The sequence below is a fragment of the Rattus norvegicus genome, chromosome 1 (assembly GCF_021556685.1).
Source record: "Rattus norvegicus strain SHRSP/BbbUtx chromosome 1, alternate assembly SHRSP_T2T, whole genome shotgun sequence".
Lineage (NCBI taxonomy): Eukaryota > Metazoa > Chordata > Mammalia > Rodentia > Muridae > Rattus > Rattus norvegicus.
In genome coordinates this window covers 17,779,501-17,802,381 of record NC_141534.1, presented here as the reverse complement: position 1 = coordinate 17,802,381, position 22,881 = coordinate 17,779,501, and the positions used below count along the sequence as shown (strand labels likewise).

The 22,881-nt window shown below is 38.2% G+C and overlaps 1 protein-coding gene across 1 annotated transcript in view; it reads left to right on the top strand.

Annotated features, from left to right (window-relative positions):
• Positions 1 to 22,881, top strand: part of Themis (thymocyte selection associated) — a 250,686-nt gene that overhangs the window by 89,122 nt on the left and 138,683 nt on the right. The window contains 1 exon segment of the mRNA NM_001432406.1: positions 17,440 to 18,491. Within this exon segment, the coding sequence (NP_001419335.1) occupies positions 17,440 to 18,491 (1,052 nt within the window).

Sequence of the window (22,881 nt, the reverse complement as noted above, 5' to 3'; positions counted from 1 at the left end):
TAGTGGAAAATTCAGCTGGATTTTAGAGTTCTCTTGAATGGACATAGCAATTGGAAAGGCAGGAAACATAGATGTATTTAGTATGTGCAAGATATTCCATCAGCAGGATCTAGAAGTATATTGGAAGCAAACCTGGTCAACTGGTCAACCTTATTCTCAGCCTTTGATTTCATCTACTGGTTGGGTGACCGTGTAGTCAGAAATATAAACAGCAGAAGAGCAGGGTTTATTAGAATTGTTCAGATAGATTTAAATAGAGATTTTTGCTGTTTAGCCAACCTTTGGTTAAACATCCTTCATAAAATGTTTAAGCAAGGTTTCTACTATATATTAAAATGAAATTTTCATTTTCATTATTCTGGGTATTTTTTCTTTAGGAAATTTTAAATATTATTTCTTATCTGTATTAATATCTGAGATGAACTTGAACTTTGACAGACTGCAGAATATTTCATGAAAACAAAGGATGAAAAGCCATCATAAGTGACACATTTTAAAAACTTTTGGGTTACAGATATTTTCCTCTAAGTATGACAAGGAAATGATGCTTTGACTCTATTGTGGTCCTTTCCTGCATTATTTAGATCGAGGTCATGTGCTCCTTGAATTTAAGAGACACTGCACAGATGCTTTTTCTGTGCCTGGGTATCAGGCAGAGTCTAAACACCTTAGACTTGACTGTTTTTCCTTCCAAAATGACAGGAAACAGAACTGGTCTAGGAGAGGTAGAATGCTTTAAAGTAACCTTAGTGGAAGATGGAAAATTATTTAAATAGCTATGGAATATTGATTTCCTGAAAGGAAAACATGACAAGTAATGCATAAGAGGGAATATGAACATTTTACTCTCATAGCTTGTTTTTAATATGTTATTAGTGTGACAATTTGTATTCCAGAAAAAGGAAAAGCAGCAGAAATAAATTATAGCACTTTGCATGTGTGTCATGACCCCTTTGGATGTCAAACAACCCTTTTACAGGGGTCACCTAAAACCATCAGAAAATACAAATGTTTACATTACAAGTCATAACAGTATCAAAATTACCTTTAAGAAGTAGTAATGAAAATAATTTTATAGTTAGGGGTCACCACAGCATGAAGAACTGTATTAAAGGGTCACACCATTAGGAATGTTGAGAACCACCTTGTTAAAGGGAAACACATGTGTCTGGATTCTAGTCAAAACTATAAATAGGCTTAATATCTTCCTCGCTATCAGACACACTAAGACATTGGTCAAAGAGTTATCATATTTTCAGAAGAGGTAACTATCGAAAACCTATAACTACTGTTCTCATACAAGTAATTTCAAAATGTGGTTTTGCTTATTAAAAGAAAATATAAAATTCAGCTGTGCCATAGCTCTCAAACCCAAAACCTGCTGGCAGAGAGCTAGACTACCAGGAGTGCTCTCCCTCCAAAGCCCACAGTCCACAAGTAGAACCCCACTTTGTTTCCACTGACTGCCCAAGGATAGAGACACCTGGGAGCCCATGGGGCACAGGAGCTGCAGGGCTGCCTAGGAGAGGACCCTTCTGGTCTCCATCTGCACCTAGAGCTAGGGTTATCCCATATTTCTCAGACACAATACCTGCCCTGAGAGAGCTGGTCTCAGAGGAGTCCCCTCACTCCTAAGATCATAGGCTAACAAGCTCACAGGAGGGACAAGCTCCAGTAAGACCAACTAACATCAGAGATAAGCAGATGGTAAGAGGGAAAATCAAGAACCTAAGCAACAGAAACCAAGACTACATGGCATCACCAGAACCCACATCTTACCACAGCATGTACTAGATATCCCAATACACAGGAAAAGCAAGATGTGGATTTAAAATCACATCTCGTGATGATGATAGAGGACTTTAAAAAGGATATGAATAAGTCCCCTAAAGAAATACAGGAGAACACAGGTAAACAAGTAGAAGCCCTTAAAGAGGAAACACAAAAATCCCTTAAAGAATTACAGGGAAACACAACCAAACAGGTGAAGGAATTGAACAAAACCATCCAGGATTTAAAAGTGGAAATAGAAACAATAAAGGAAGCACAGAGGAAGACAACCCTGGAGATAGGAAACCAAGAGAAGAGATCAGGAGTCATAGATGCAAGCATCACTAACACAATGCAAGAGATTGAAGAGAGAATCTCAGGGGCAGAAGAAACCATAGAAAGCATTGACAGAATAGTCAAGGAAACTGCAAAAAGCAAAAATCTCCTAATCCAAAACAACCAGGAAATCCAGGACACAATGAAAAGATCAAAACTAAGAGTAATAGGTACAGAAGACAATTAAGATTCGCAACTTAAAGGATCAGTAAATATCTTCAACAAAATTATAGAAGAAAACTTCCCTAACCTAAAGAAAGAGATGCCCTTAAACATACAAGAAGCCTACAGAACCCCAAACAGATTGGACCAGAAAAGAAATTCCTCCTGTCACATAATATTCAAAACACCAAATATACAAAACAAAGAAAGAATATTAAAAACAATAAGGGAAAATGATCAAGTACTATATAAAGGCAGACCTATTAGAATTACACACGACTTCTCAACAGAGACAATGAAAGCTAGCAGATCCTGGACAGATGCCATACAGACTCTAAGAGAACTCAAACACTAGCCCAGGCTACTATATCCAGCAAAACTCTCTATTACCATAGGTGAACAAACCAAGATATTCCATGACAAAACCAAATTTACACAATATCTTTCCACAAATCCAGCCCTACAAAGGATAATAGATGGAAAACTCCAACACAAGGAGAAAAACTACACCCTAAAGAAAGCAAAAGAATAATCTTCCTGCAACAAAGCCAAAAGAAGATAGCCACACAAACATAATTCCCCCTCTAACAACAAAAATAACAGAAAACAATCACTATTCCTTAATATCTCTGAACAGCAATGGACTTAATTCGCCAGCAAAAAGACATAGACTAAGAGACTGGATACGTAGACTGGACCCAGCCTTTTGCTGCATACAGGAAGCACATGTCAGTGACAAAGACAATTTTCCAAGAAAATGGTCCTAAGAAACAAGCTGGAGTAGCCAGTCTAATATCAAATAAAATCAACTTTCAACCAAAAGTTATCAAAAAAGATAAGGAAAGATACTTCATGCTCATCAAAGGAAAAATCTACCAAGATGAACACCTATGCTCCAAATGCAAGGGCACCCACATTCATAAAAGAAACTTTCCTAAAGCTCAAAGCACACATTGCCCCACACGCAATAATAGTGGGAGATTTCAACACCCCACTATCATCACTGGACATATCATGAAAACAGAAACTAAACAGAGACACATTGAAACTAACATGTTATGAACTAAATGGATTGACAGACATCTATAGAACACTTCATCCTAAAGCAAAAGAATATACCTTCTCAGAACCTCATGGTACCTTCTTAAAAATTGACCTTATAATTGGTCACAAAACAGGCCTCAATAGGTACAAGGAGATTGAAATAATTCCATGCATCATATCAGATCACTATGGACCAATGCCGGTCTTCAGTAACAGCAAAAACAACAGAAAACACGCACGCACGCACGCACGCACACACACACACACACACACACACACACACACACACACACACACACACACACACGGAAGCTGAACAATACTCAATGACAACTTGGTTAAGGAAGAAATAAAGAAAGAAACTAAAGACTTTTTTTTTAGAACTTAATGAAAATTAAGGCTCAGCATGCCCAAACTTAGGAGGTACAATTAACGCAGTGCTAAGAGGAAAACTCATAGCTCTGAGTGCCTGAAAAAAGAAATTGGAGAGAGCATACACTAATATTTTGACAGCACACCTGAAATCTCTAGAACAAAAAAGAAGCAAATTCATCCAAGAGGAGTAGAGGCAGGAAAAATAAAACTCAGAGCTGAAATCTACCAAATAGAAACAAAAATATAACTATACAAGGAATCAGTAAAACCAGGAGCTGGTTCTTTGAGAAAATCAACAGGTTAGGTAAACCCTTAACCAGACTAACCAGAGGGCACAGAGACAAAATCAGAAATTAAAAGGGAGGTATAACAACGGAAACTGGAGAAAATTAAAAAAAAAATCAGTACTACAAAAGTCTGTAGTCAACAAAACTGGAAAATCTGGAGGAAATGGGCAATTCTCTAGACACCAAACAGTTATCAAAGTTAAATCAGGATCAGATAAATCATCTAAATAGTCCCATAACCCCTATATAGGAACTTTTATTGCAACCCACTTTGGTGGCGCCTTCTGCCTTGCTTTTGCGTTGAGTAGCCATTTCCATAATCAATAAGGAATCTCTTCTTTATTTTCTTCCAGTTCTCACAAGACCCATCCTCCACAAGCTTTCTAAATCAAGAATCTGCAGGTTTGAAAACTCTTTATCCCCTACACTCGCACACAAATTGGACAGTTTAGTCACCATAAAATTTTAGGTGGACAATTTCTTAACATTTCCACTCCCCCTCTTTAGTGATTGCCTCTGAGAGACTGTGGCATCCTGTGGTCTTAGCTGTAGCTGTGGCAGGTCTAAACTTTCATAGTGATGACAGTTTTGCATTTGGCACCTTAAGTTTCTTTTCTGAAAAGACTTTTTGTGCTATCGTCTTCTCAGAAGTACTTTGGGCTCTGCCTGTCACTGAGTTTCAACTGCATATCAAAGTCACAACCCTAAACTAAAACTTCCCTTTTGCCTCCTTGACTTAGTTTATCTTCATGGAACGTTCACTCGTTCACATAGTCCCACCACCATGAGGAATTTTAAATTTCAGCCTTCTTATTTTTACTTCCTAAGAAGTATATCATGTAGGTTTAAATGTTAGTTACTCCAATTTAGCTTTAATGATGCAGTATTTTAATTCAGAGAAATTTCTATATTTTTTATAATTTTAATGCATGCATACCTTTCATTTGGTTTCCTGTTTTGTTTTGTCCTCCTTCATGTTTTGATCCTTCATTTTAGTTAAGTGGTTTCCTGGAGTTCCTGCTGACTATTTGCCATGTGTCCTTATTTACATGTGAGATGCTTTAATCAAAGGTTCAGTTCTGTAGACTCTCTGTGTTGATGAGTTCTAGGCTTCTCCATGTAGCTGTCCCATGCTGGGCAGTACCACTCCTCTTCTGTTATTTTTCCCCTAGAATTTACATAGTTTCACTAAGGTATTATCTTGCTGTTTTCTGTGGTTATGAAGTTATTGACTCCAAATGATGAGTAGCTGAACAACTGACCATGAACCCTATGGTTTTAGATAATGTGATGTTTTGTATATTCTTGGCCTCGGATATGGCATTATTGGAGTAGGTGTGGCCCTGTTACAGTAGGTGTAGTCTTCTTGGAGTAGGTGTGTCACTGTTGATGTGGGCTTTCAGATCCTCATCCTGGTTGTCTGGAAACCAGTATTCTCCTAGCAGCCTTCAAATGAAGGTGTAGAACTCTCATCCTCTCCTGTACCATACCTATGTAGATGCTGGTAAATTCCTGACTTTATGATAATGTACTGAACCTCTGAATCTTTAAGCCAGCCCCAATTCAATGTTGTCCTTGTAAGGGTTGTCTTGGTCATAGTATCTGTTCACAGCAGTAAAACACTAAGTAAGACAGATAATATTATTGTTTTTAGACTTACACTTCCTTCCAGTGATCAGTCTGAGGTCTTATTTCCTATGTAGGGAGGTTGTAGCAGAGTTTCCCATCGTCCCTAGAGACCTGAGTTTAATATTCAGACATTCGAATAAACTCTTTTTTAAAAAACTTGTCCCTTCATTTTCACATTTAAATGGCTTGTACGTCTCCAATTCCTAAGCGTTTTGGGAATTCTGTGCGATGGGAAATACTTACCTTTATCCATGTCTCTGTGCTCAGGCACTCACTCATTCCTAGTCAACCCAACCATTTCACTTTCTTACAGCTGATCTTGGCCCCTTCACATTTTACTTTGCTTATGTCAGATTTGCTGATTCTAACTCATTTTTCTTCTGTTTTGTGTTGTTTTTCTCTGTGTCTTACTATTTTATCCTTGTAACAAGTTTGAGGTGTAGAGGATTACAAAAATACATTTTATGCATAATCCTCTCTGTTCACTTAACTTAGTCCTTGCCCAGGATTTTGGCTAGGGCTACTGTAAATTCTAAAAGTACTACATGATATTATTGTAAATATTACTAAATATTTGTGCATACTTGAAGTAAAGTTGAAAAACTTACAAAATAATTACCAAGAAAATTCAAGCAAAAGTGGTAGAATGAGAAGGCAAATTTTAATTTAAGAACCTGGAGCAATGCAGAACTGTCAATGAGTAAGTAATCATCACCTTCATATTAAATACCAATATAAGATAAATGTAATTGGGGAGAAACCAGGGCTATAACTTATGGTTCATATAGAAACTCTACACTCCTCTCCATGATCTCAATAAGAATATCCAGGCAAACTTTTAGTGTATTCTACAAGTGAAAATTACCCTGTATCCAAGGAAACAGGTATTGTCAATACCAACCAAGATTATATATATAATCTTGAAAGATACTTTTTAGTAGGGACCACAAAACTTAGACTGAAATAAAAGTGTCTCTCTGGTGGGCCATATAGGAGGGCACAAGTCTCTGAATAACAGTTGTTCTGCAGAAGGGACTTTGTCTGAAAGAACAAGGGGAGAGAGAGAGAGGAGAGGGAGAGGGACAGGGAAAGGGAGAGGGAAAGATGAATTAATTCAGGAGCACAAATCTTGGTTTGTTAGAGAAACTGAATCAATTTTTTTAAAACAATCCCCTTTGGATAACTTGATAACATACCCAGCAAGAATAATTTATATTTACTCAGAAGGAAAATTTGGAAAGTCTAAACTGTGATTGTCAAATACATATTGCCTCTGTCTCAGTCTAGTTTCAACCTAGAAAATTTGCAACAAATACCTCCAGGAGTGTCTCTCATGCTGAGTTACTGCAGTCTTATCTGTCTGTCATTTTGAAGTCAAAGACAACACTTCAGCAAGTGACATTTTCTAGCTCAGCTAACCCTCTCCCTAGGTTGTTTTTATTACAGGAGAAGATTCACTTTGCCAATTGCAGAATAACAACTACTCATTAAAAGAATTCATACTGTACATGCACACACACATGCACACATGTAAGTGCACATATACATATACAATTAAACAACTAGAACTATATCTTACAAAAAAACAACTATACTTTGCAAAATCTAATTGGGTATAATCGGAATGATTTTTAAATTTATTTGAAATGTGATTTTTTTTCCTCCTTAAATATCTTAAGTAAAAGCACTTGACACTGTTTTCTGAGAAATGAAAGTGCAGTAGAGATCTGGGGACAATCTTTTGCCATAACAATATTCACCATAGAAATAGTTACATCTACCCCACTTTTTAAACTCAGGATATCAAGTTCTATTTGCTCAGCCTTAGTGAGCCTCCTGCTAAACAGGGAATGTTTTAATTCAGAGCAAGAGACACTGTGACATCTTTTCAAGTTATTTGAACATGGTATTATTTGTAGATAGAGATTTTGGGGGATATGTTGTCTTTAGCGTTGCCCCTTACATGAATTTTGGAAGGCATGCTGTTGTTACTTCTAACATTCCTGATGTTCTCTCTCTCTTCTTCTGAGTGTTCCCGTGACTTGAGTGTTGTATATTTTGCAATGCAGTTCTTGGCTATTCTGTTTCATTTTTTCTAAGCCCTTTGTTTTATTGCTTACCTTCCAACGTCTCAATTCTTTTTCTTACCAGTGTCTAATCTATTGTGTAACCCATCACGTCATTCTTTGTTCTTGTTCCAGTTACTTTTCCCCTAGAATTTCTGTGTCTCTCTTACATTGCCCAGCCTTTTCTCTCCAGTCTCTGTTTGCATATTGATAAGTTATTAAATATTTGAAACGATGTTTCCAAAATCTCTTCCATATTTGAATTTGGTTCGTTTCTTGATTGCTATAGGTTTGCTGATAGATAATCAGGGTCTCATGTAGCCCATGCTGGCTTGAGGATAAGTATGAATTTCTGATTTTCCTGCTTCCATGTCCCAAGTATTGGGATTATAAGCATGCATTCAAAATGAATTTGGATTTTGACACCAGCCCTGTTTCACAGATTTGTCTTTTGCAACATATCGTTATTCACATGGGAAGCCAGAAAGGATGGTTCAAGTGAAAGAAACAAAATTAAACAGTTAACAGTATGAGATTTCTATGTTTCTATGGCTAGGGAAAAGGTGGTTTGTGTTTTTGTTTTTATTGTTACTGTGCATGCTATAGCTGTTAAGTGTCAAAGGCTAAAATTTCCTGCAGTGTCTTCATTCAGTCTTGCTTGCATTCTTTAGGGACTCCTTTGTAGGATCTTAGATGCCATTCTTTTATTCAGAATCCTCTTAACATCTAGGAGTCGTGAAAATTTTTGTGGGTGGCGTATTGCATTACACTGTAATTCGAGCTTAGTCATTCAGTGAGCCTGGGTATCTGGGATATGGTTTTCACAAGTGTTTTTCAGCCTCTTCCTCCTTCACAGGGGTGACAAACTGCCTATCCTGAGATTGAGGTGGGTATTTCCCATCCCCTGTGTGGAAATAAGTGCGTTCATTGGGTATTTCTTTTTTCCCCATGTAGAACCTAAAGTAACATTTGTTTGAGTTGGGTAATTCCTTTCTTCCCATTGGTTGGGCTTTGGTAAAACCCCACATGTTAGTTATGCTCTGATCAAATAACTGTCCTGAGACAAGTCCTTTAAAGAGATCAGAGGCTCTGGCAGCTGCTTTTTCTTTACCTTGCAGAATGCACAAAGGGGTTTTTCTCTAGACTTCATGTAGATAACCTGGTGTGGTTTCTGGAAAGAAGGCTCAGGAAAGAGTAGGAGGCCCTTCAAAGTACAGTCACACAGATTAGTCTCCTGTTCTCATTTAGATTCCAGGAACTAATCAATTCCCCTAACGGTTCTCACCCATGTGCGAACTACTCAGCATCACCTCCATTTTAGTTTCAGATGTACTCTGACCTCCACTCTAATGGAGCTAAAGCATATAACCATGCAATTTCCCTATGTGTTTAGGCATATACAAAATGATTTTGTTCAATGTTTTTTTTCCACTGAAGAATAAAAACTTTGGCTTAACAGAGTTCACTTTGCCAATATTTCTAGACTCTTACATCCCTATTATTTTATATAAATCTGACAAATGCTCATTCTATAGAGCAGGCCGTTGAATGAGAGAAATTTTAACTTGAAGAGATTTGTCTCAAATGAAGTGTGCATGTTTTGACAGTAAAACTATTTTTACCTAATTAAAATTTAAATGGAAGTATACTTTACTTAATAACTACTTTTAGTGTTCACTCAAAGGACACCAGGATGACAGCTGCTTTTCTCTCATTTGATTCTTTAACTACTATGATGGAGACATTATTCTAGACTGGAATATAGTGATGAGAAATTGATGGGCAGCACATCAAAAGACTTCTGATCTCAGAGAATAGGTTAGAATTTTAGGAGACCAAATATAGAAAATTTTCATAATGAATGTGTTAATATGTTTTAGTTTGAGGTAATAAATAATAGACAATGGCCACAATAAACATGCAGGTTCTGTGAAGTTACTGAAAACAAAGGAAAACATAGAAAGTACAGAAAGCAGCAAGGACACAGGGCAGCAAGGGTCATGGCTTTAAGCAGAATATTTAGAGTGGGTTATATTGAAGAGGCAATATTTGAGCATACTTCAGGAGCAAGAAGGGTAGACCATGAAAATATCTAGTTAGAGGACCAGCAGGAAAAAGAAATAGGGCATACAAAGAATAAAGGATTGACAACAGGAGAGAGAGAGAGAGAGAGAGAGAGAGAGAGAGAGAGAGAGAGAGAGAGAGAGAGAGAGAACAACGAGTTAAGAGCAAGACAAGTTATCAGACAAGATCAAAGAAGTACCAAGGACTAGGTAAGGATTTGGATGTATTTGATATTGTAGTTCTATGAACAGATGGGTAGTTATAATTATATAGTACTCAAAAAGAATCTCTGGCTACTCTTTTGATGTCTGATGTTGCAACAAACATGTTTTAAAAAAAAAAACCTAGACAAGCATTCTTTTAACCGTGATACAGATCCTCAAGTAGGAAAAAGAGGAAATCTGAAGATGTCTCTGGGGTTGGTTGAATGAACAAAGATAAAGGAGATGGAGAAAGCGTCAGTTACTTTTCTCTTTGTGGGGAATGGCAGACTTCACTTCAAGAATGTTAACCTTGAGATACCTGCTATGTGTGCTAACAGAGGTCTTAAAGAGGTGCATAGAAACCAGGGGCATCATTTTGCTAGAAATGTGACAGACAGATGCTATTTAAAGGCATGAACATGCAATGTGGAGGTTATAGATAGAAAACTATAGGTGAAGGGTATGTAGATAGAGAATGGCAGCTCGAAAAGGCATGTGTGTGTGAGAGCAGTGGTTGGCATGGAAAGAAAGGTAACAGGGAAAAATAAACACAAAATAGAGAAAAATGGATCAAAGTAGAAGGAATCAAATCTACTTTGCCAAATGCTGTTGGTATGTTATGTTTAAAAAAAGGGACAGACTAGCATTACTTCAGAAGAGTTAGAAATCAAAGTACCATCTCACAGCAACTTTTGATCATATTCACAGATTAGGGTGTCTTGCAACCTCACCAGAGAAGCTTCTTTTTGCAGGAGATAGAGACTAACACAGAGACTACTAACTGGTCAAAGTGTCAAGAATGGTTGAGTGTAGAGTGCTCAGCTCTAAGTGTGTCAACTGTGTCATACCCCTTTCTTCCGATGATGCTCAGGGATCCTGCTGAAGAGGGTGCAGAAAGAATGTGAGACCTGGAGGTAGTCAATGGCTACACAGGAAACAGTGTGTTCTGCACAGTGTTGGCATCAGTTATATGAACTCACAGAGATGTGACAGCACGTATAAGACCCATGCAAACTCAAGTCTACATCACAACACACAGAGAAAAGAGGGGCAAGGAGTCATACTCCTGGTTGGGGGGCTTTAGTAATTGACAGCTGCTGGGAAAGAGAAATGCAGTATCCTTCTCATAGCTCTAACATACTCTACTGGGTCGTCATATATCTAAGTATATAAAGGCAGCACTAACTGGACTTGATGGGTTTAAAATAAATGAGAAAAGTGTGAACATGACCAAAATATGAAAAATTTTGAATGAACAAAACATTAAAAGAAAATAAAGATACTGAAGGTAAGTCAGGCAGTAAACATAGGAAATTTGAATACAGGGGTTAGACAGTTTAGCCTAATATTTTTTCAGAGACCATGAAATTCTACAAAACCAATAAAGCTCTTCTCTGCCCACTGCACACGCTATGGAGCAATGAAGGTAGAGACAAAGCTATATTATGGCTCTGCTATTCTAAAAGGATCATTTAGAGATCCCCAACCCCAAATGACATCTAGTATACCAATTCAAATTTTCCCATATTTAAAGAATGATATGGAACTAGGAAGGTCATCTAGAGCTTGTTCTAGAATTCTAAAATCTGACCATTTTTATTCAATTAACAAGAATTTAGCTTTTAAAATTGCCTGGGATTTAAGAAGCCCCATGACATATATTCTTAATTTAAGGAATAAGCTTTATAAAATGAACTGTAAAATAAGAGAATTTAGGGAGTATTTTTTCCTTGAAGTTCCTGATTTGTTATTTATTTTTAATGAGCCTACAAATTTATAGATCTCCATTGTGGAAGCCACCATTTATTTTATTTTATATTTCTTCACAATTAAACAATTTTTCCATGCTATGTCATTACAAACTCTGTTATAAAGAATATATGTGATATGACACAAATTATATAGGGTATAATGTCAGATGCTGAACAAATGATTATTAATATTTAAAAGTAACATCTGCAATGTTGTAGAAGTAAAAATGTTCTAAGCAAAATTGTGTTTTTAATTTCTAAGAACATGGGAGAGGGTCAGGTGTGGTGTCACATGACTATAACTTCAGTACCTAGGAGGAAGTGGCACAAGGGTTGCCATATGGAGAGGCCAGTCTAGGATATATAGTAAACTCGAGGTCATTAGCCATGGCTACAGTTAGGCCCCGTTTCATAAAAAAAAAAATCACCAATAAGAAATTCCACAAAATACAACTCAACCCAACTGCTGCTCACCCCCAAACAACAACACTTCCCTACAGTGACTACAGATAGTGGGCAAATATGGGTTTATGAAATTCATTATAAAGCTTGTGTTAGAAAGAAATATAAAAATAAATTGTTATAAATCCTCTTAATTTAAGAAGAAATGTAATAATATTTTGAGCGTACTACTCGAAGAAGAAAAGTATGAACCCAATGTTTCAGTTACTCTAAAGTCACAAGACTTCCTTGCTTGTCCTCAGTGGCATAGTGGCGTGTACCCAGTATTTACCAAGTGTATCCTTCCACTGCGAGCCACAGTTATAGAACTCTGTTTCTTCTTGGGCAAAATATTGCACTGGTGGAAAAAAGCTAACTTTGACATTTAAAAACTGTATGTCTCTATGACATACCTAAAGTATCTTACATTTTGTGAGGGTTTATTGCCTGTTGTTTTATCTTCTAGTATAGGATTTGTGTGATGGTTATGCTAGATACATTATACATGAGCTTTCTTTTATGAATTACAAAGCTTATTTTTTCTTTCATTTTTTTTACTGGATATTTTGTATTTACATTTCAAATGTTATCCCTTTCCCAGTTTCCCATCCATAAGCCCTCTAGCCCATCCCTCCTGCCCCTTTTTGCATGAAGGTGTCCCCCCACCCAACCACCCATCCTTTCCCGCCTCTCTGCCCTGACATTCCCCTACACTACAGGGTCAAGCCTTGGCAAGACCAAGAGCTTCTTCTCCCATTGGTGCCCAACAAGGCCATCCTCTCCTACACATGTGGCTGGAGCCATGGGTCTGTTCCTGTGTACTCTTTGGTAGGTGGTTTAGTCCCTGGGAGCTCTAGTTGGTTGGTATTGTTGTTCTTATGTGGTTGCAAGCCCCTTTAGCTCTTTCAATCCTTTCTCTAACTCCTCCAATGGGGACCCTGTTCTCAGTTCAGTGGATTGGTGCTAGCATTCGCCTCTATATTTGCCATGCTGTGGCAGAGCCTCTCAGGGGTCAGCTATATCAGGCTTCTGTCAGCATGCACTTCTTAGCATCGGCAATATTGGCTGGGTTTGCTGGCTGTGTGTATATGGGCTTGATCCCCAGGTGGGGCAGGCTCTGAATGGCCATGCCTTCAGTCTCTGCTCCACACTTTGTCTCCATATCTCCTCCTATGAATATTTTTGTTCTTCCCTTTAAGAAGGACTGAGACATCTGCCTTTTGTTCATCCGTCTTCTTGAGCTTCATGTGTTCTGTGGATTGTATCTTAGATAATTTGAGCATTGGGGCTAATATATACTTATCAGTGAGTACATATTGTATATGTTTTTGTGATTGGGTTACCTCACTCAGGATGATACTTTCTACTTCCATCCATTTGCCTAAGAATTTCATGAAGTCACTGTTTTTGATAGCTGAGTAGTACTCCATTGTGTAGATGTATGAGATTTTCTGTATCTGTTACTCTGTTGAGGCACATCTAGATTCTTTCCAGCTTCTGGCTATTATAAATAAGGCTGCTAGGAACATAGTGGAACATGTGTCCTTGTTATATGTTGGAGCATCTTTTGGGTGTATGTTCAGGAGAGGTATAGGTGGGTCCTCAGTTAGTACTATGTCCAATTATCTGAGGAACCTCCAGACTGATTTCCAGAATGGTTGTACCAGTCTGCAATCCCACCAACAGTGGAGGAGTGTTCCTCTTTCTCCACATCCTCACCAGCATCTGATGTCACCTGAGTTTTGATCTCAGCCATTCTGACTGGTATGAGGTGGAATCTCAGGGTTGTTTTGATTTGCATTTCCCTTATGACTAAAGATGTTGAACATTTCTTCACGTGCTTCTCTGCCATTTGATATTCCTCAGCTGAGAATTCTTTGTTTAGCTCTGAACCCCATTTTTAAATCGGGTTATTTGAGTCTAACTTCTTGAGTTCTTTGTATATATTGGATATTAGCTCTTTATCAGATGTAGGGTTGGTTAAAATCTTTTCCCAATCTGTTGGTTGCCATTTGTCCTAATAACAGTGACCTTTGCCTTACAGAAACTTTGCAATTTTATGAAGTCACGTTTGTCAATTCTTGATTTTACAGCATAAGTCATTGGTGTTCTGTTCAGGAAATTATTCCTAGTACCCATGTGTTTTAGGCTCTTACCCACTTTTTATTCTATTAGTTTGAGTGTATCTGGTTTTACATGGAGGTCCTTGATCTACTTAGACTTGAGCTTTGTACAGGGCAATAAGAATGGATCGATTTTCCTTTTTCTACATGCTGACCTCCAAGTGAACCATTTTTTGAAAGTGCTATCTTTTCACCACTGGATCTTTTTAGCTCCTTTGTCAAAAATCAAGTGACCATAGGTGTGTGGGTTCATTTCTTGGGTCTTTAATTCTAGTCCATTGATCTACCTTCCTACCAATACCATACAGTTTTTATCACTGTTGCTCTGTAATACCGTTTGAGGTCAGGGATGTTGATTCCCCCAGAATTTCTTTTATTGTTGAGGATAGATGTGCTATTCTTGTTTTTTGTTATTCCAAATGAATTTACAAATTGCTCATTATTCCATTTGTATGTGGGCTCCCTGTCATTTTTGTTGTAATGAACAGCAGCCTTAGTCTGTGGTGATCTGATAGGACGCATGCAATTATTTCAATCTTCTGTTATGTGTTGAAGCCTATTTTGAGGTGCTGAAAAACAGGTATATCCTTTTGTTAGGATGCAGTGTTCGATAGATGTGTATCGAATCCATTTGGTTCATAACTTCTGTTAGTTTCATTGTGTCTCTGTTTAATTTCTGTTTCCATGATCTGTCCATTGTTGAGAGAGGTGTGTTGAAATCTCCTACTATTATCGTGTGAGGTACAATGTGTGCTTTGAGCTTTAGAAAGCTTTCTTTTATGTACGTAGGTGCCCTTGTATTTGGAGCACAGATATTCAGGATTGAGAGTTCATCTTGGTGGATTTTTCCATGATGAGTATGCCATGTTTTCCCTTATCTTTTTAAATAACTTTTGGTTGAAAGTCGATTTGATTTGATATTGGAATAGCTACTCCAGCTTGTTGCTTGGGACCATTTTCTTGGAAAATTGTTTTCCAGCCTTTTACTCTGATGTAGTGTCTGTCTTTGTCACTGACATGTGTTTCCTGTAGGCAGCAAAATGCTGGGTCATTTTTCCACATCCAGCCTGTTAGTCTTTGTGTTTTCATTGGGGAATTAAGAGATATTAAGAAATAGTGATTGTTGTTTCTTGTTATATTTGTTGTTAGAGGTGGAATTATATTTGCATGACTCACTTCTTTTGGCTTCGTTGCAAGAAGATTACTTTCTCGCTTTTTCTAGGATATAGTTTTCCTCCTTGTGGTGGAGTTTTCCATCTATTATCCTTTTTAGCGCTGGATTTGTGGAAAGATATTGTGTAAATTTGGTTTTGTCATGGAACATCTTGGTTTCTCCATCTATGTTGAGGGTTTTGCTGCATACAGTAACCTGGGCTGGCATTTGTGTTCTCTTAGTGTCTGTATGACATCAGTCCAGGATCTTCTGGCTTTCATAGTCTCTGGTGAGAAGTCTGGTGTAATTCTGATAGGTCTGAATTTATATGTTACTTGACCTTTCCCTTACTGCTTTTTAATATTCTTCCCTTGTTTTGTGTATTTGGTGTTTTGACTATTATGTGACAGGAGAAACTTCTTTTCTGGTCCAATCTGGAGTTCTATAGGCTTCTTGTATGTTTATGGTTATCTTTTTCTTAGGTTAGGGAATTTTTCTTTTATAATCTTGTTGAAGATATTTACTGGTCCTTTAAGTTGGGAATCTTTGTTGTCTTCTGTACCTATTATTCTTAGATTTGGTCTTTTCATTGTGTCCTGGATTTCCTGAATGTTTTGGGTAGGAGATTTTTGCGTTTTACATTATCTTTTATGGCTGTGTAAATGTTTTCTATGGTATCTTCTGCACTTGAGATTCTCATTTCTATCTCTGATCTCTTTCCTAGGTTTTCTATCTCCAGGGTTGTCTCCCTTTGTGCTTTCTTTATTGTTTCTATTTCCAATATTTTAGGTCCTGGATGGTTTTGTTCAATTCCTTCACCTGTTTGGTTGTGTTTTCCTGTAATTCTTTAAGGGATTTTTCTGTTTCCTCTTTATGGGCTTCTACTTCTTTACCTTTATTGTCCTATCTTTTTTTAAGGGAGTTATTTATGTCCTTCTTAACATCCTCTATCTTCACCATGAGCTGTGATTTTAAATCCACATCTTGCTTTTCTGGTGTGTTTGGATATCCAGTATTTGCTTTGGTGGGAGAACTGGGCTCTGATCATGCCAAGCAATCTTGGTTTTTGTTGCTTAGGTTCCTGTCCTTGCCTCTTACCATCTGGTTGTCTCTTCTGTAAGCTGGTCTTGCTCTCTCTGACAGTGGCTTGACCCTTTTTTTAAGCCAGTGTCTCAGCACTTCTGGAGACTGGCTTTTTTTCCAGTGGAATCTGGGTACAGAAAGCTATGGGACCAGGCTAGTCCTGGACTGCTACTGGGTTTGTGTGTCCTGAGAGCTCCAGGCGGGTCCCTTGGAGCAGAAGTGGTGGTCTTACCTCTGTTCTCAGGTGTGTCAGCGCTCCTGGTAACCAACTTTGAGCTCTGCGCACAGGCAGAAACTGGAAGGATCCTGCCCCTGACTGCTCCTAGGTTCCTGTGACTGCTCTAGGTGCACGTTCTGCTTTGGTCATGAATGTGAACAGAAGTGGTGTTTTTCTCTGAGCTCTCAGGATTGTCTGCACTCCTGAGAGTCCAACTCTCTCCCCCACGGGATTTGGGTGCCGAGAGCTGTGGGACTGGGTCAGCTCCAGGCACAGGCAGAAACCCATAAAGGTTTTACATATAATCCCTGTATCTCAGAAACATGACTTAAAATCAAGTGATAAGACTTTCATACTTGTCTATTTATATGTACATTCATATAGATATATGATACATATCATAAAATATACGCATAAATTCAAGAATGGGCAGCATTTGAGTCAGGAGCATAATTACCATTTATAGTAATAAGCAAGAAGTAATTTTTGCTGAGATTCACAGAGATACAAAGGGTTGGGTAACCTCTATTTCTTAAGTTGAGCATGTTGGTATACGTATCCCTTTTTCTCATCATAAAGTTTCAAAACTGCAAAGTCATATATAAAGAAAATCATATCATGACTATTTGAGTTCTTTTCTCTTCCCTAAATGAATAGTGCCAGGAGACTATCTCTACCAGGATACCACGAGAGCACTCTGAACAAAATATCAGTTATTTTCTCTTTCATTTTCAGTTCAAAAGGAAATAGTCCGGATTCTCCCCAGTTTAGACGTTGAAGTCAAAGACATTACTGACTCTTATGATGCTAGCTGGTTTCTTCAGTTGCTGTCTACAGACGATCTTTTTGAAATGACCAGCAAAGAGTTTCCTGTAGTAGGTGAAGTCATCGAAGTATCTCAGAGGAACCAACTGCCCCAAAATATTTTACAGCCTGAGAAAACCATTATCATCCACAAAAAGTACCAGGCTTCAAGAATCTTAGCTTCAGAAATTCGCAGCAATTTCCCTAAAAGACACTTCTTGATCCCTACTAGCTACAAAGGCAAGTTCAAAAGAAGACCCAGGGAGTTCCCAACGGCCTATGACCTGCAGATAGCTAAGAGCAAGAAAGAAACTCTCCACGTGGTGGCCACCAAAGCTTTTCATACACTTCATAAGGAGCTATCCTCTGTGTCTGTTGGAGACCAATTTCTAGTGCATCATTCCGAGACTACAGAAGTTGTCTTTGAAGGAACAAGAAAAGTAAACATTCTTTCCTGTGAAAGAATCCTCAGTAAGTCCCGTGAAGCAGCACAGCTTCCTCTGTATATGGAAGGAGGTTTTGTAGAGGTGATTCACGATAAGAAACAGTACCAGATTTCTGAGCTCTGCACACAGTTCTGCTGGCCCTTCAATGTGAAGGTGGCTATGAGAGATCTCTCCATTGAAAACGACATTTTGGCAGCAACTCCGGGACTGCAGTTGGAGGAGGACATCACAGATTCTTACCTACTTATCAGTGACTTTGAAAATCCCGAGGAATGTTGGGAAATTCCCGTGGGCCGCTTGAAAATGACTGTTCGGTTAGTTAATAGTAGTAGTTTGCCTACGGATGCAGGACCACTTCAAGTTAGGAGTCTTGTAGAAGAGATTACCGAGGAACAGTATTACATGATAAGGAGATACGAAAGCTCAGTATTACATCCCCCGCCTCGCCCTCCCAAACACCCCTCAGCTGAGGATATGAAGCTAACCTTGTTGAGCTTAGCAGAAGAGAGAACGATAAATCTGCCCAGGTCTCCCAAGGTAAGAGAATGATTTCAGAGTTTTATCTTCTTCTTGAGGCAATAGGTTCTAAGCTGTTTATGAATGCGCTTTTTGTTTCCTTTCTTTTTTTCATGCCAATCTGAAGCAAATCTGCTTGACACGTGCTCCATGAGGGAATGTGAACAGAGCAGAAGCTACTCTCTTGTAGCATTTGATGCTCCACCAGTAGATAGGGCATGGAATCTATGTAGAGGTAGAAATAGAAGGGATGGCATTTGGATATGACCACATGAATTGACATTCTAATGGGTCTTGGCGATTAAATATGTTTAATAAGATGCCCCACCAAGAAAATCCCTTTTATTTTAGAAATGTGGTTCATTTTCCTTAGGTAGAATTATCTTAATACTTCATTCAGGAAATGAGCATAGAATAAATTCCCAGCTTCATAGGATGGGGGTGGGGAGTTTACTGGTAACATGCATCTCTAACGCATGCCTTCATTTTGTTTTATGTGCAGAAAGGTGTAAAAATATCTTGGCCGAACTGTGTGAGAGAATGAGGGCATCTACCCACATAATGCCTCTTAGAATTGTAATCTTTAGCAGTTCTACTAGAAAGATGAAGTCAATAAACTACAGACACTAGGAGGTTTTAACAGATCCACAACTGTTCAGGACATTGGACAGTGGTTTAGCATTGTTTATACTTGATGTTGATTCTTGAGCATGCCTGAAGGCTACCTGAGCCAAACCTACCCCCTCATCCAGAATGCACATTCTTTTAGTGTGTGTGTGTGTGTGTGTGTGTGTGTGTGTGTGCGTGTGTTTTGTGTGGAAGGAGTGTGCTCCCCAGCAGATGTTGTGCTAGAAGCACAAGGAAAACTAAGCAATTAGTAAAAGAGATACTTTCCGATTGCTTCTCATATTCAGAAAAGATAGTATTGCTGGACATCAAGACTCATATGTGGATGCTGATCTGCCTGAAATTGTATGTATGAGAGACTGTTTTAATTGTATGCTAAAGGTTAAATCCTTAAGGGTCTCTGAACTCATTTGCCACCAACATTTCATGTCTGATAAAATCATTTTTAAAAATGACTAAACAGAACAGTTACAAAATAATATTGAGCAGCCGACATGTAGGATTTCTTTGATGCTTACACTTAACATGTTGTTTTCACTGAGTTGAATGATACAAACGCTGGTGTATAGGTTCTTGGCACGTAATTTTAAAAACGAAGCAAGAAAAAAAAATCTCACACATATTTGCAGAAGTAGCAAGGAAACATTCAAAGCAGAGCCTTAGAGCAGATCAAAACCACACTTTAGAAGTGACAGTGGGCCCCGTGAGTGAAGACATTCAAGGGCTCCATTATTGTTTAGGTTTTCATTTATGGGTCCAAAGGTTGCCAACTTGCCATGCCTAGGAAGACAGACACTCAATTGATGGAATGCATCCACCTTACTGGCCTCTAGGGATCTCTGTGGGGCGTGTCTGTTGTTACTATGGATATAGTGTGGTTGGTTGTCCATTTTGATTGACAAGCTTACATAGGCTTTGGTCGCTGTGTGTGTCTCTGTCCAGCATTCGTCTGATTTTAATTATATATAAGCATAAGAAATTGAATAAGGTATTCCGAACAGATTAGTAAGTGCATTGTTCAGAGTGGTGTGTGTGTGTGTGTGTGTGTGTGTGTGTGTGTGTGTGTGTGTGTGTAGTATATGTGAGTTGAAAGTCTCAGACTGCCAAATTTTCTGATATGTGTGAATGATGGTGTAGAATTCTAAATGACTAAACCATTCCCTATTCTTGCCTACTTCAAAGTGAGAAATGGATACTTTCCTATATTTTATTGCTGGGTAGAATAATATCACCCACCCAAAGATGTGTAACTTCCCAGAACCTATAGGGATATAACATGACAGGGCTAAAGGACTTTTCACATACGTTTCAAATTCAGGACCTTGAAATGAGACTGTCCTGAAGAATCCAGCTATAGTACAATCACTGACAGCTTTATAAAACATTTGCATGGAGGCCAGAGTTCCATGGAGATATGATCAAAGGGCATTCTCTGTTTTCAAAGAGAAAGGAAGGGACAAAGTGATTGAAAGATTCCTCCTAAGCTAGGAAGCACAGACAAACATGGGATTCCATACGAAGTCCAGAAAGAACCAGCCTCGCTGATAATACATCAAATTGACTGTATCATCTCTGCGTTAGACTTCTGTCTTACTGAACTCAGAAATAATAACATTAAGTTATTTAAAATTGTAAATTCATAGTAACATTATACCAAGAATAAAAAGATAAAAGGCGACCCGTTAAAGCAATTTTAAAAGTGGAAGTTTCTTGTTTATCCTGGCTAGCTCCCAAATAAATGAGACACATAACTCTAAAATGTATTTGATAAGCTCGATGGCGTGATATCTGAGCAGTTATTGATCTGATCCATCCTCTAAGTTAATCTGGCTATTTCCCAGCCAAAATCCCTGAGACACGGTCATTTTAGTATCATCTGGCTCTCTCTGACCCATGTGGTTTCCCATGGTGTCTCTTCTACCCTCTATTCACATGGCGAATCCTCATCTGCTCCCCTTCCCCCTCCCCTGGCTGACACACATTCAGCCCCCTTCTCTTCTTCACTCGGTATTGGCTAGTTGACTTTCATTGGCAAATAAGAGAAAAAATGGGAAGCAATGTTTATGAAAACTTGAGAAGGGAAATTCTTAGAATAAGCAACCAGATCTAGAGGCAGAGGAATCAGCATTTGAATGATACAAGGATAACTTTACATAGTGCATGAAACCATCATGCCTCTAATGACCCAAACTTAAGTAGAGATTTATAAAAACCATTAAATACCCAAGTCTCTGTATGTGAGCTAGGATGTACTTTCCAGGAAAGTTATTTGTTTGGTACATAGTTATGCTCTATGACCCAGCCTAGCCTCGGTCTCATGTTCTTCTTGCCTTAGCCTCCAGAGTAGATAATAAATTTGTATGCTTGAACACCAATAGTTTTAATAACCCACCTGTAACACCAGTGATTCATTCATCTTTCCTTTTCCTCTCCTCTTCTTCCCCCCCCCCTGCTTACTATCTCTTTCCGTGTCCCTTCCCTTCTTTTCTCCCCTCCTTTCCTTCTTCCTTCCTTTCTCTTCCTTACCCTGTCATTGTTAAGTTAGGTTATTATGTTGACATATCTGGAAAACAGACTCTCAGTTGATGAAATGTATCCATCTAAGTGGCCTGTGGGCATATTCATGGGACATTTTCTTAACTGATAATTGACACAGGAGGACCAGTCTACTGTGCGCAGTGCTATCTTTTAGGAAGATAATTCAGTGCTATATTAGAATGGGGCTCAACAGTTGAAGGGAAGTGAGTATGTAAACAGCATTCCATCTATTCCTTAGTACCTGCTTCTAAGTTCCTGCCTTGGGCTCATGCCTTGGTTTCTCTTGATGATGATGGCCCCTGAGCTCAAGCCACATAACACATCCCAGCTGCTTTTGATCAGTGTTCATCACAACAACAGAGAAACAAGCTACAATACCCTTTTTCTTTCTTTTCCCTCTCCATTCTACCCTTTAAAGTTAGTTTTATCAGTTCATGTGACCATGGAGAACCTGAGGAAACTGTTAAGGGAGCTGGGATCTTGACAATATGTATAGTAGCATTGACTTTTCTTTCTATTATTGGTTTTACTATCTCCAGCTAGCTTTGTTCATATGTCACAGGACTTCTGGAGTTCCTACATCATGAATTTCAATTGCAATAGTAGAAAAGAATGGTCTATCACTATGTAGACTGAATTCAGAAAGAAAAAAAATACATAGGTTGCACTATATACATTTGTCCTGGCTCAGCCAGCTTACTGACTGCCTCAACCATAGACAACATTGATGAATGATGCAGTCTTAAACCCATAGACTAGATAAGTCACGATGAACAATAGTATTATTCCTATACTGGAGATTCAGAAGAGAGGAAATTCACTCCTTAAGTCTTTTAAAAAGTTATTAAGTATACTTTTGCATGGCCAGACCTAATAGCCTATTCAGTCCACCCCACCTCCCAATACTATTGCATTGGTGTGAAATTGCTAAGTCAAGCTTCAAAAGAGACAAAAATCCAAATATACCATAATAGTTAACAAGAATATCATGTCTGGACACTGCAAAGACTAAAGGCAAAAAAAAATTAGGTGATATAAAGTAATAGATGTCTACTACTACCCCAAAATAAAAGATTTAAAAATTCTAACCCCTAAAATTAATAGATAAAAGATTAAAAAATTAAAAATACTTTCTAAAGGTAGAAAATGACTTATGTGTTTTATTTGGAGAAACATACATAACATTTTTTTAATCTCGTGTACTAAAATGAAATTAATATATGCTGGTTTCCAGATCTACATAGCA